General features: G+C 34.1%; 2 protein-coding genes across 5 annotated transcripts; one reads left to right on the top strand and one right to left on the bottom strand.

Annotated features, from left to right (window-relative positions):
* The first annotated feature begins 3,534 nt into the window (after nucleotides 1-3,534).
* Nucleotides 3,535-5,951, top strand: LOC21390755 (nuclear transcription factor Y subunit C-9). Of its 2 annotated transcripts, XM_024164038.1 has the most exons (3): nucleotides 3,535-3,723; nucleotides 3,815-3,873; nucleotides 4,814-5,950. In XM_024164038.1, exon 3 carries the CDS (start codon nucleotides 4,824-4,826, stop codon nucleotides 5,598-5,600), a length of 777 nt encoding a protein of 258 aa, XP_024019806.1. In that variant the 5' UTR covers nucleotides 3,535-3,723; nucleotides 3,815-3,873; nucleotides 4,814-4,823; the 3' UTR covers nucleotides 5,601-5,950. The 2 variants fall into 2 exon arrangements, with proteins under 2 accessions (XP_024019806.1, XP_010094005.1); XM_010095703.2 differs by having other exon boundaries at nucleotides 3,535-3,873; nucleotides 4,779-5,951.
* Nucleotides 5,952-6,931: 980 nt separating this feature from the next.
* Nucleotides 6,932-11,371, bottom strand: LOC21390754 (ATP-dependent (S)-NAD(P)H-hydrate dehydratase). 3 transcript variants are annotated; one of them, XM_024164043.1, is made up of 12 exons: nucleotides 11,179-11,371; nucleotides 10,677-11,007; nucleotides 10,069-10,145; nucleotides 9,762-9,871; nucleotides 9,551-9,665; nucleotides 8,678-8,740; nucleotides 8,399-8,562; nucleotides 8,107-8,168; nucleotides 7,852-7,918; nucleotides 7,631-7,696; nucleotides 7,407-7,535; nucleotides 6,932-7,311 (listed from the first exon to the last, which is right to left on the bottom strand). In XM_024164043.1, the coding sequence occupies exons 2-12, from the start codon at nucleotides 10,915-10,917 to the stop codon at nucleotides 7,284-7,286; spliced, it is 1,122 nt and encodes a 373-aa protein (XP_024019811.1). In that variant the 5' UTR covers nucleotides 10,918-11,007; nucleotides 11,179-11,371; the 3' UTR covers nucleotides 6,932-7,283. The 3 variants fall into 3 exon arrangements, with proteins under 3 accessions (XP_024019811.1, XP_010094004.2, XP_024019812.1); XM_010095702.2 differs by having other exon boundaries at nucleotides 10,677-10,882; XM_024164044.1 differs by having other exon boundaries at nucleotides 10,677-10,791.
* Nucleotides 11,372-12,309: the final 938 nt, after the last annotated feature.

Raw genomic sequence — 12,309 nt, 5'->3', positions numbered from 1 at the left:
CTAGTTATGATTGTCAACAATAATTGGAGACTTGTGCAAGTTGGCGACTATAAGGTCTTTAATCTACGTGGGCCAAAGAAATTATTTTCTAGTATAATATTCAAGAATGGTCAATAATTCAAAAGAAAACTTGTCCCAGTACAATGTTCCACTTTTCCTTTCAAATATACATACATATATATATATATATATATGTGTATAATATATACAAGAGTATAAATATATATATAATAGAACAGCACACGAAATTTTCACCGCATATGGCTTCTTGAGGACTTTAAATAAGATCGGGTCAATTTTATTTTATCTTGATATATTTATAAGATGGATAAAGTCAAAATTTATTATTAGATTCTGAATTAAACTAATTTAATTTTGTCTGTTCTATTTTATAAAAAAATATAAAAATAAAAGATTTCATCCTTTATTTAATAATTTCAATATTTTCCTTTTTCCCTTCATATATATATATATATATAATATATACAAGAGTATAAATATATATGTATATAGAATACATCAATTTATTAATCAAAGGTGCAAATAACATACGAGAGTATAAATATAAGGCAGAAGTGAGTAATTTAAATAGGAAATTAATCTAATTGGAGGACGTTTGGTTGGAGGATTCAAACCATGTGATTCGAATCATTTTTTATTTACGTGAATTTTTTGTGAAAAAAAATACTGTAACGAACCATGAATTATGATTCGAATCAAGAAACGAATCCCTCCACTAAACATTCTTACGATATGACTCCATATGTCAAAAAGGTGCAAATAGATAATATGGTCGTGAAAGATACAAAACTTATTTGGAAGCAAATGATACATAATATTGAAAGGAATGGATTTATTTCGGTTCAAGAAATGTAAAAACATTAAACTTTTTTAAATACTACGTTGTACCTGCAATAAAGCATTACTTGTGTCTTATGACCATCAACATCATAAATCTGTTCTGGAGTGAATTTCAAAGACAAAGCGATGCCGTTTCATAGCTTTACCAACATTAATGGAGTTATTTGCCTAAACAATCTGTAATTACCAATTAGCTAAATCGTTAACGCAAATATATTCTACACTAAAGAACTAGTACCGACACTTTTGAATGCTAAATTGCGTAGAGTTATTTGCCTAAACAATCTGAGTTAATTAGTTTTGGTCGCACGTCATAGTAATTATTCCTATGCATCTCACGAAATATATATATATATATACATATATATATATATATATATATATATATATCTGTGTGTGTGTGTACCCTACGCGAATTCTAATTGGGTTTGTTTTGCTATAAACCATGAGGTGAGGTTGATGCAATGACGCATGGTATAACATGTAATAAGTTTTTGAGGTCTTTTACCTAACATCTATGCCTATGACCAGATAGCAAAAAGAAAAATAAGATATGCTAGTACCGGTTTGAGTTTTTTAAAATTTTATAAGACAATATGAATAATACAGAAACATAAAATAAAAGAATACAAGAGAAATGGTATCGCGATTCGGTAACACCCTACTTCGCGGGGCCACACCCAGATGATGAACAATCCACTAAGAACTCTTTTACAATTCAATTGGACTTAATCTACCCGAGACTCCTTCTCTAAGAAAACGCCTATGAACTTGCAATTTCCCAATTGACTCGAACAGCGAGATCCCCTCGACTTTTGAACATTGGAATCCTTCCAACTAAGTTTTTCTCCTGAAAAACATTCAAATCATCTCTTTGAATACAAGCGCTCACCCCTGTCTCACAACCCAGCAAAAACTCATCAAATCATCTCTTCAATTAATTCGCTGAACCAAATCTGTTGGAGATCCTTGTTGCAACAATAACTGCAACATAGTTGTCACGGCCAACTTTCTCAAAACCAGATGAATCAATCTCCTTTCATTCTGAAATCTTTCCAAAACTGATAAACGAACCTGGACACGTTCTTAGGCGACATAGGAAGATCTTCCAGCTCAATTTTTCATCTTTGAATCAATAGTTGACTTACAAAAATATAAACTAAAACAAGTTTTCAGATCTTTTAGTAACCTTCCATAAAAAGCTAGCCAGTTGCACATCTATTTTCAAACACAATCAACCAGCCAAACATTCTTAAAATAATGCCAATCAAATACGATTAGAATCAATACACAAATTGAGAAATAAATCCCAACAATCTCCAGAAATAAATCCCAACAAGATATATGATGTTACAAACCCTTTACTCAAAGTTCCTTTGACGAAAATGTTCAAACAGTTATTACTCAAAGTTATTATCTCTTAAAGAAAATGTTCAAACAATTATTACTCAAACTTCCTTTAACGAAGTCTTTTGATATTCTGAGGTTAAAAGAGAGAGTTTCTCTGATAGGCTAACATATCAATAGTAGATATTTAAGTTTATGTCGAGTTTAACGGGCCGGCTCAAAACCTGCCATAGTTGATTTGGGCTCGGCTAGGTCCGAATCAGGCTAAAGTTTTGAGCCCAAAAGTTTATTTAGACTGAACTGGCCCGGCCTAGTACCTTCTTTTTAAATATATATTTTTAAAAAATACCTTATAAAATTTCGGACTGGCCTGGATCAGCTGGGTTGTCATTCTCCTTTTTGGGGCCGGATGGCCCAACCTGAAATTTTCATTCGGGCCGTTTGGCCCAAATTGAAATTTTCATTCGGGCCGTCGAGCCCGGACTTGGTAGCCTGAACTTTCACCTGTAATTAGTTGGATCAATTTTTCTAATCGTTAGATATGAATAAAGTCAAATTAAATTTAAAAATTATATAAATCTAACGGTTAAAAAAATTGATCTTATCTGTATGTCAACCTACTAGATAAATTCTCTTAAACTATCTCAATATTCCAAAATAATTAAGAACCAACCTAATAAAATAAATTGCTAAACACAAATTAGACACGAGTATGCCATCAAAGACTAACTTGTCTAAGCACCAAGATGGTTGGATCGTGACGTTAAAAGAATTAGTTGGATCATGGATTTTTTTAAAGAGGGAGACAATTAAATCAAAATAAACAAAAAAAAAAAAAACTAAGAATTTGTTTGGCCTATCATTAAGTTTTTAGGTACTAAGAAGACATAAATAAAAACTAAACTTTTTAGTTAGTGCTTCAAATCACATATTTGAGATTAGTAGAGCAAAAATATAACTAGATTCACTAACAAATAAATTAAAATATAATAAAATTATTAAATTTTATAAATTAAAATATAATAAAATTATTAAATTTTATTGAAGTTTTAACTCAAATTTTCTTCTCAAAAGAGCTGTTTCTCGAAAGCTCTTACGGACCAAATTCTTGGTCTCAAAGTTCATCCAAACACTTCTTTTGGACCAAATAAATTAAAAACGATGCCAAACCAAGTAGGTGTAATCAAATGAAAGGGAAAGGAAAATAGTTTTGATATTATCTTATTGTACATAGGAGGGGCAAAATGGTCAGAGGAGATAAAAGTCAAACGGAAAGTTATAGTTTTTTTGGCTAATCAAAACGGAAAGCTATAGTTGAGAAGACCAACTAAACTGCTTTTTCATAGTGGGAAGTCGCAGATTACATTAAACTCTTCCTCATCTTTAGTCTTTCCACTTCCACTCCACTTCCCCACCCAACCGCTTTTATTATTTTTCCTTATTTATTAATTTCCAAATCAAACTCATTACTTTCCATTTTATTGACCCCCCCAAAAAAACCAAAGAAAAAAAAAGGTTCAGACTTTATACTTGATATATATTTCTCCTTTTGTTTTCCCCAGTACTTCTTATTAATTTTCCTTCCTTTTCTTTTGCAAATTCTTAGGGTTCTTTTATTAGTTGTTGAAGAAGACTCAGAATTAGAAGCGAAACAGAGATATAAAGGTACTTTTCATTTTGTTTTTTTTTTTTTGTTTCCCAAGTATGTATTTTTTTTTTCATCAAGAATTTGTTTTGGTTTGCTTTGGTTTGAAGGGTCCTCATCTTTTTTTTTCTTTTTTTTTTTTCAACTTAGTTTGGTTATGTTCTTTTATAGTAATTATATGTTAATGGGAATTTTGATATTAATTCGTGGGAGTTGGTATCTTAGAGAGAAATTACTAGGAATTTTGTCAGGGTTCATGAACCCTAAAAAAAGTTTGATTGGCTTGATGATTAATTGACTTGTGTTTATGTACACGTGGGTGTCTATATAATTAAATACACACACACACACACACACACACATATATATATATATATATATATGTCTATATGTATGTATATGTGTGTGTAAATTAGCTTAAAACAGCCAGAATATGGTTATAAGTTGGTGTTGTTGTTTACCTAAGATGACTTAGTGAGTTGGTGATCAAAGGTTTAAGCTTAGTCCCAGTTCGTTTTAAGTTGTAAAAATACTTATGTGAATGTAAATTATTGCAGAATTATACCTTTTTTTTTCCTTTGAAATTGACTAGTTTCTGTATGGGATCAAGGCTTTATTTAGTTTTTGGCTGTAGATAGATAGGTTGGATTGGATCATGTGATATGAAAGTCCATGTTTTTGTCTCTTACAACTATAAAGTCAAGCTCGTGATTTAAAGAAATCTGGTGAATCCCTTTTTAGCAATTTCAATTGGCCGCGTCGATTGGATTGTCGAAGCTTGATGTTTCGATATCTCTCGCTAAAACTTTTGATCCAGCCTAACTATCAAGGATTCCAAAAAAAAAAAAAAAAAAAAAAAAGCATTTGTTATTTTCAGAAGTTTATTTCATTATTATTATTATTATTATTATTATTTGGATTGCAGCAGAAGAGTTGATACATAGAAATTCTTTGATCCAGCATAACCATCATGGATCAGCAAGGGCATGGACAACGCGCAGCAATGGCGGTGGTTGGTAGTGGAGCTCAGCCTTCGTACGGTGTAAACCCATACCAGTCTAGCAAGTTGCTGGGGTCCTCTGGTCCTGGATCAGCCGGGTTGTTGCAGGGTCAGAACCAGCCTGCAGGTCCCTCTGCCTCTCCTCAGCTCGCGCAGCACCAGCTCGCTTACCAGCACATGCATCAGCAGCAACAAGAGCAGCTGCAGCAGCAGCTCCGGAACTTCTGGACGAGCCAGTACCAAGAAATCGAGCAGACGAGTGACTTCAAGAACCACAGTCTGCCTCTTGCTAGGATCAAGAAGATTATGAAGGCTGATGAGGATGTGAGGATGATATCAGCTGAAGCCCCGGTCATATTCGCGAGGGCCTGCGAGATGTTCATCCTAGAGCTGACGCTGCGTTCCTGGAATCACACGGAAGAGAACAAGAGGCGGACGTTGCAAAAGAATGACATCGCAGCAGCCATCACTAGAACCGACATATTCGACTTCCTGGTTGATATTGTCCCGAGAGAGGATTTGAAAGACGAGGTGCTTGCATCCGTTCCTCGAGGGAGTCTCCCTGTTGGAGGACCGGCTGATGGTGTTCCTTACTACTACATGCCGCCTCAGCATGCTCAGCAGGTTGGTCCGCCGGGGATGATTGTCGGGAAGCCTGTGATGGATCAATCTGTTTGCGGCCAACAGACTCGCCCTTACATCGGTCAGCCATCTTGGCCATACCAACAGCAACCTCCCACTGATTGAGTGGAAGAACTAATAAGGAAAGGATATAACTTGAAGGACATACCTGAAAGAGAATGTGAATTTAGTATCATAGTGTTTTGCAGGGTCAAAAATCAGTAGTGCTTGTCTTGGATAGAATACAAGTTAAAAACACTTTACTAGTTTAGTAATGCATACTCATAGATGGTGCTTGCTGTTAATACGTGATAAAAGCCCGTTAAAAAGGTGTTTGTTGTACTGTAGATAATTATATATCTATCTATCTATCTATCTTGTAAAATTAAAAGGGTCTTCTCCTATGTTTTCTCATTCTTTTCAGCACCAAGTCGCCTGTTTCATTGCGTTTTGATATGATGATTGATTTGTATTTTCTTTTGCCATTATGAAGATAATAAATGTGTGTCAGTATTTGGTAAGTTTGTGTTTTTTGTTTTTGTTGTGTTTTTTTTTTTTGGTTTTTTTTTTCAGGGGTTGTTTTTTTGCAACGAAAACTCAGAAAAAATTTAAACTCGAGTTACAATTTTATTCAAGTTCATATTCTTTTGTAAAATTTGAGTTTGAATTTGAGTTTGCGGCTAAACTCGAGTTCAAGTTTCCCTTTCAACTCGAGTTCATAAACTCGAACTTAATTAAATGAACATTATTTTTTCTATTCTTAAAAATGTCATAACTTTTTTGTTTTAATTCTGATTGAGATGATTTTTTTTTATGCATTCACAACGAAAAGACGAATAAAATTTCACCCATATACCCTATTAAAATTTTTCACTACCATTGAGTTTTTATTAAAATACTATCTAAATATAAATTTAAGTTTTGATCCATCTAATACAAACTTAAATAGATTCTCAATTTAAATCATAATTTAAATGTGTACATCTAAACGCAAACTTAAGTTACAATTTCAACTCAAATTATAACTTAAATTCAACTCAAGATCATCACTCAAGTCACTTTAACTCAAAGTCACTAGTTGACATTTCAAAAAAAAAAAAAGAAGAAGTACGTGGTCACTAGTTGAAAACCTAAGAGTGTGGTGAAATAGATGGTGGCTTTATAGTGTCGGCAGAAGATGATTGGAAAGCCTTAGCTAAATTAAATATGAGATTGTTTCATAGGTTTGGTTTCAACAGTGTGGTTTCAACTCCAATTTAAACTTTTTTGTTTCTTATAAAATATAAACTTCTGTTTAAACTTTTATGTTCAAACGGGACATATATATTATAATGGTTACCAAAATATCATAGGTTCGTCCATATCACTGTTTCTGTCGTTTTTGGAGGTCCGTTTTCTAGTTTCAAGGCCTCACTGCTTCCTTCTTTGTCGAGTTCCAAAGGTCGATTCAGCTAGCATCATCAGGCGTATTTTAATTTTACCCAAAACGACAATTAAAAAAAAAAATCACATTTGGATATCGATTCATGTGATCAGATTTGCTCTCTAGAAAACTATTGAGCTTCTCCCTCCTGTGCTTGTATGGTTTCTGAAACATCATTGCATTTGTAATTCATGGGAATTGACCCTTGTACGAAAACCAATCATTCTTCACAACTCAAAACCAAACCTTAAAAAAAAAAAAAAAAAAGAAAAAAAAGAAGAGTAGTCTTTCTTTTCACAAGAGAAGCTGAACACTGGAAGAAGTAAAATTATATATATATTTTTTTTATTTTTGGCCATGGAGACAACACTCAACAGACAGCAGCGTCAATTAACCGGACAAATATCCTCCAAACTGCAATGGAGAAAATAAAAAACTTTTAGAGTAAGATACCAACAATTAGCACTCTTACAAGAGTTCCATGTTTTTGACAAAATAAAGTTGTTTACCTTCTACCCAAGTACTCAATGATATCAGTAGTGAGGGTTGATCTTTTCTTATCCTCGAAAGCAAGCGAAGCGGCCTTCCTCAACAACGTCGATCCAGCGACGCATCCTAATATCGTGGGATTCTTTGGACTGTTCCAGTGCATAATATAAACATGTAAATGCCAATTTGTGAGGCAAGATTATCATGGAACAAAGATTTATATAGGGTTTTTGAACTGTAGAACCTTATGCTTGTATCCCAATCTGGAGCCGCCCTTAGTTTCCGAGCCCAAGATATGAATACTGCGACACTGAAACAAGCAAAAAGGTCGCTTATCTGAGACTTAAATTTAGAGCATCCCTGACTTTTTAACTCCTAGAACTGAGATGAGAAGGGATAAATCTAGGTTGAAAAGTAAGTTTCATAAAAGGCAAACTCTTTCCAGTTTCACATTTAAACACTCACCTTCCAGAAAGTATATCACCCTGACCGCCACAACGTCGAGGAGAACCATAGATGCTCACTGATTTGACTGCATAATAAATAGCGATGGTTTGAAAATCAATCCTACTTGAGGACCAGGAATACTTACATTCCCTAACCAAGTGCTAATGTAGATATGTTTATACACATCAATAGAATAAAAATGCATATTATCCAAGCAAGAACTTCAAGGACATCTTATCAACAAAAGGAACAAAGAGACGCATGCTTACATACCTGTCTTGCCATCAGTAATGAGGTCAGATTTTCCTTTCCGAAGGATAGTTACACCACCAATTCTGACCAAAAATGGTTTCACAATTCCGTAAATTTAGGTTCGATTAGAGAGTAATTAATCACTGACAGAACTACTGCACCATCGTAAAAGTGGTACATTGCCTAAATAAAGTGACGTTAGAACATCTCCTGTGCTCCCAACATTATCAAGTCCTAATAACCGGAATATAAATGCGGATGAAATCCTAAAAACACGCTTTCAACACAAAGGAAGCTTCAAAAAGAAACTCACTGTTCAGCAAGAGAGAGTAATTGCCCATGAGAGTCTTCGTCATTTACTTCACAATTTAACACTTTCTGTATTAGGCGCTTGTATTCATTTACATTCGGGGTCAGGACAGCCAAGGGATAGTCGCTAACAAGATCAAGACAATTTGTAACAAGAAAGAGTCCATCCTGGGGAAGACCATTCATCAGTTAACTAATTCAAATTCCCATACTAGAAGTCACACGTAGATATTGAATCATAAAGTATGCGTCACAAATCAGGTACACTCTTTTGGTTACATACCCCATCTACAACAATTGGGACACTAGATTCTCTTGCGTGCTTCATGATCCTGCTCACACAGTCCTGAACATTTCAGTCAATTCTTAGTATCATATGTGATAGGATTCGATATGAGATCAAACCAGATCAAGGTAAGACAGAGTGAAACTAGTGAAAGTAGAGCTTAAGTTGTTTCTACATTAAGTATCAACTCTAATCTTGGAGAGAACATTCATTTGTCACGCATTCAAAACTCGGGGCATAAAAGATTAAGTTAATCTCACAATCGAACACTACAAGAACCAAAGAAAGCATTCAGTTTTGAACCCAGAAGATAGATTCAAGCCAACAAATGATTGTACTTCATTATGATTAGAAGCAAATTTGTGAACACATTGCCACATTTCATCACGGCTCCAGTGAGTGTCACGATTTTTGGATTCCAAAAGAGTGTGAGACCAGCAATATACCCATTTATATTCTCTTCTCAAGCCAAGCCAATATCATAAACCACCCAATCTATCATATCCCCAGATTTTTTAGCAAGAGATTTACAAACATGTCTGCCTGATGTGTATGATCTTATCAATATAGATGCCTGGTACTTTAGCTGTAACGAAACAAGAAGAGACCAAATTCACATGCAGATACTATAATTCTTGAGTCTAACTGTCTCAAGGTTACTTTTCTAGATACGAGAATGGATACGTCAACAAACCCAGAAACTAAAGCATACACAAACAGTGTCCGTACAACGAAAATAGTGTAGGCCATGCATCATGCTAGTGAAAGAGACAATGTGTGAACTAAAAGCCATAAAAGAAAAATATAAACTACACCGATAGAGTATAGTAACGTCCATGTCATCAACTGAATACATCAAGAAGAGCTAACCAGAAGAAATGGGTCCCTCCCAAGCCCCGGACCAACTACAAGACAGTCAAATCTTTCCATCCACTTGTCAACTTCAGCAAGAACTTTAGACGAGATGGAAGCTTGGTCCTCGTCCCTGAAAACATCATTTGCCAAAAACAGCAACAATAAATAATATAAACAGAGCTTCTTTGAAGGAAATGAGAAAGGAAAAAAGAAAAAAAATAATCACCCGACACTGTAAGATTCTTCTAAAATTGGATGTACAATTATCTCAGGGCTGTAACTTTTTATAACTGGAGCAGCGTCTTTTGTACAGAAAACATGGGACAAATCTGCACCCTGGGAGAAAAACAAAACGAAAAACATTAAAATGTACTTCCCATCAAACTAGAAGGTCATGTACACTACAGAAACAAAAGCAACAAAACTCTTCTTTTTCCCTTTTAGTTCACTATAAGCTACACGGTTTAGAGAAACCAAGAAGAAAATAAAACTCCACACACAATAGCAAAGAAAAAGAATGCAGAGGCACTAACAATTTTTAAAGCTGAAATAGCAGCAAAATATGGAGCACCAGTATATTCGCGACATCCACCTATGACAGCTATCTTTCCTGATAAACACAAAGAAACCAGAAACACACAAGCGTAAAGAAGCGCAATAACAATTGACACAGGATATTGAAAATCATTGATTCCTTAAATCCCCAATAGGAAATAAGAAAATAAGAAATTAAGAGGGGGAAAACCAGAAATCTCAATATTCACTCATCAAGTATTCTCTTGATTGAAATTACAAACTACCATATCATTAGGCAAACCAAATAACAAACTAGACAACTAAACCATAATAACAAGGGAACTTGCTAAATGCTAATGAGAAACTACCTCAAATAACATAATTCCTAATTTAAGAAAAACCAAAAAAATAATTTTAATCTCCATAATCTTTACTTCTAGTTCTTGTCTTAATAACACAATAGCATTGTAACAATCATCTGTAAACAGTTTCAACTAAGCAATCAGAAAAAACATAAATAGAATCAGTACAACTTATGAAACATGCATAAATGTGTATTCACACATATATATGTGTGGGTTTATATAAATCAAAATTCTAGTAAGTAGCAATCTTTTGAGCTTACCCGCTTGGCCCTTATGTTTACTTTGATCAAGAGTTGGAGTAATTGCTCTCAAAATGTTCTCAGAATCAGCTTCTGAAGTGGGCCCAGCCATGGATTTCACTCCTTGGATTCCCTTCTGATAAGAGGAGTAACCTCCAAGACACCTTATCAAAAACTCTTGCCTCCTAAAAACAGCTGGGGAAGCCAACATACAGTTTCTTGTTGCACTGAACCCAGAATTCACCCCAAGTTTCATTAACATCAGTGAGCTAACACCACTGCAAATCTCTCTCTCTCTCTCTCTCTCTCTCTCTCTCTCTCTCTCTCTAACTGAATCCACAAACTAAAACAACTGAAAATTTGATATCAAGAGGTTGTTTGATAAAAACGACAAACAAACAAAGCAAGTTACCAGGAAAAAAGTGAGTGAAAATGAGAATTAGTTGGATATTGTTTACACAGATTTACCAAAATATCAACTAATAAACAGGAACCCAATTGAGCAAAATTGCAAAGAACGTACCTTTAAGGGAAGTTCTGGAATCAAAGAAGCACCCAAGTTCTAAACGACGATCAAATATTATAGCCCACCGGAAAGGTTCACTGATATTCAGTGGTTCTTTTGCATTTTGGCTGTGGAATTATGAAAATGAAGATGAATTCTCAAGTTTGTGGAAGGGAAATTGGGTTTTTATTTGTGGAAACTGGAAACTGGAAACTGGGAACTGGGAAGAGTGGAAAAGTAGTAACAATCAGATTCGGATTCCACGTAAACGACAATAAACGTTGAAAACGAAACAAAGGAAAACTTCCTCCCGTCCATTTTATCTATTCGAGTTTAAAATTAAAATTTTATTACAATAAAAAACTATTAGAAACAGATAAATTTAACTCTTTTTATTATTCTCATATAAAATTATATGCCAACTCAAATTAAAAATTAAACGGAATAACAACGCAAAAATGAAAGATAAGAAAATATAAAAATTATTTTTTATTTCTCTCTCATTTTACACTAAACTAAAAAATCATTTTTATTTTTTATTTTTTATTTTTAATTGTGTTAAATACCATTTCTCTTCCATTTTTATTTTTTATCTCAAAAAAATAAAAAATAAAAACAAAAATAACTCCAAACACAGCCATAGCCTTCCCACAACACAAGTATATTGCTACAATTTTTTTCTTTTTTTATTATAATATCTTTTTCTTTTACCAACACATTTCAAATTATGACTTGAATTATAAAATAAACATATCATATAGGGCGTAATAATTTCACAAGTTTTAAGAGCAACTTCTTAAAGTTTATGAGAAAAATTACTAAAACCAGGAAGCAAATGTGTTAATTATTCCAAAAATTTAGGCAGCAAACGACGTCGTAAAGATGCTTCTTCATTCATATCAAACTGAAATTAGGTCACAACAAAGGAGCGACGAGAAGGAAAGATGAGGGACAGAAGAAAGATGAACGCAATGAGATCAGGAGTGGTGGTTGTTGGAGCCATGGCTTTCGGATACTTGACTCTTTACCTTGGCTTCAAGCCCTTCCTTGAAAAAGCTCAACTTTCTGTAGAACATTCTCAATCTCAACCTTCTTCTTCTTCTTCAAACTACCCTGAATCATCATCCTCACAAAACTAAAACCTCACCC

The sequence above is a fragment of the Morus notabilis genome, unplaced genomic scaffold (assembly GCF_000414095.1).
Source record: "Morus notabilis unplaced genomic scaffold, ASM41409v2 Scaffold1027, whole genome shotgun sequence".
NCBI lineage: Eukaryota > Viridiplantae > Streptophyta > Magnoliopsida > Rosales > Moraceae > Morus > Morus notabilis.
The sequence above is the reverse complement of the archived record's forward strand: the minus strand, read 5'-3'. Positions and strand labels throughout refer to the sequence as shown.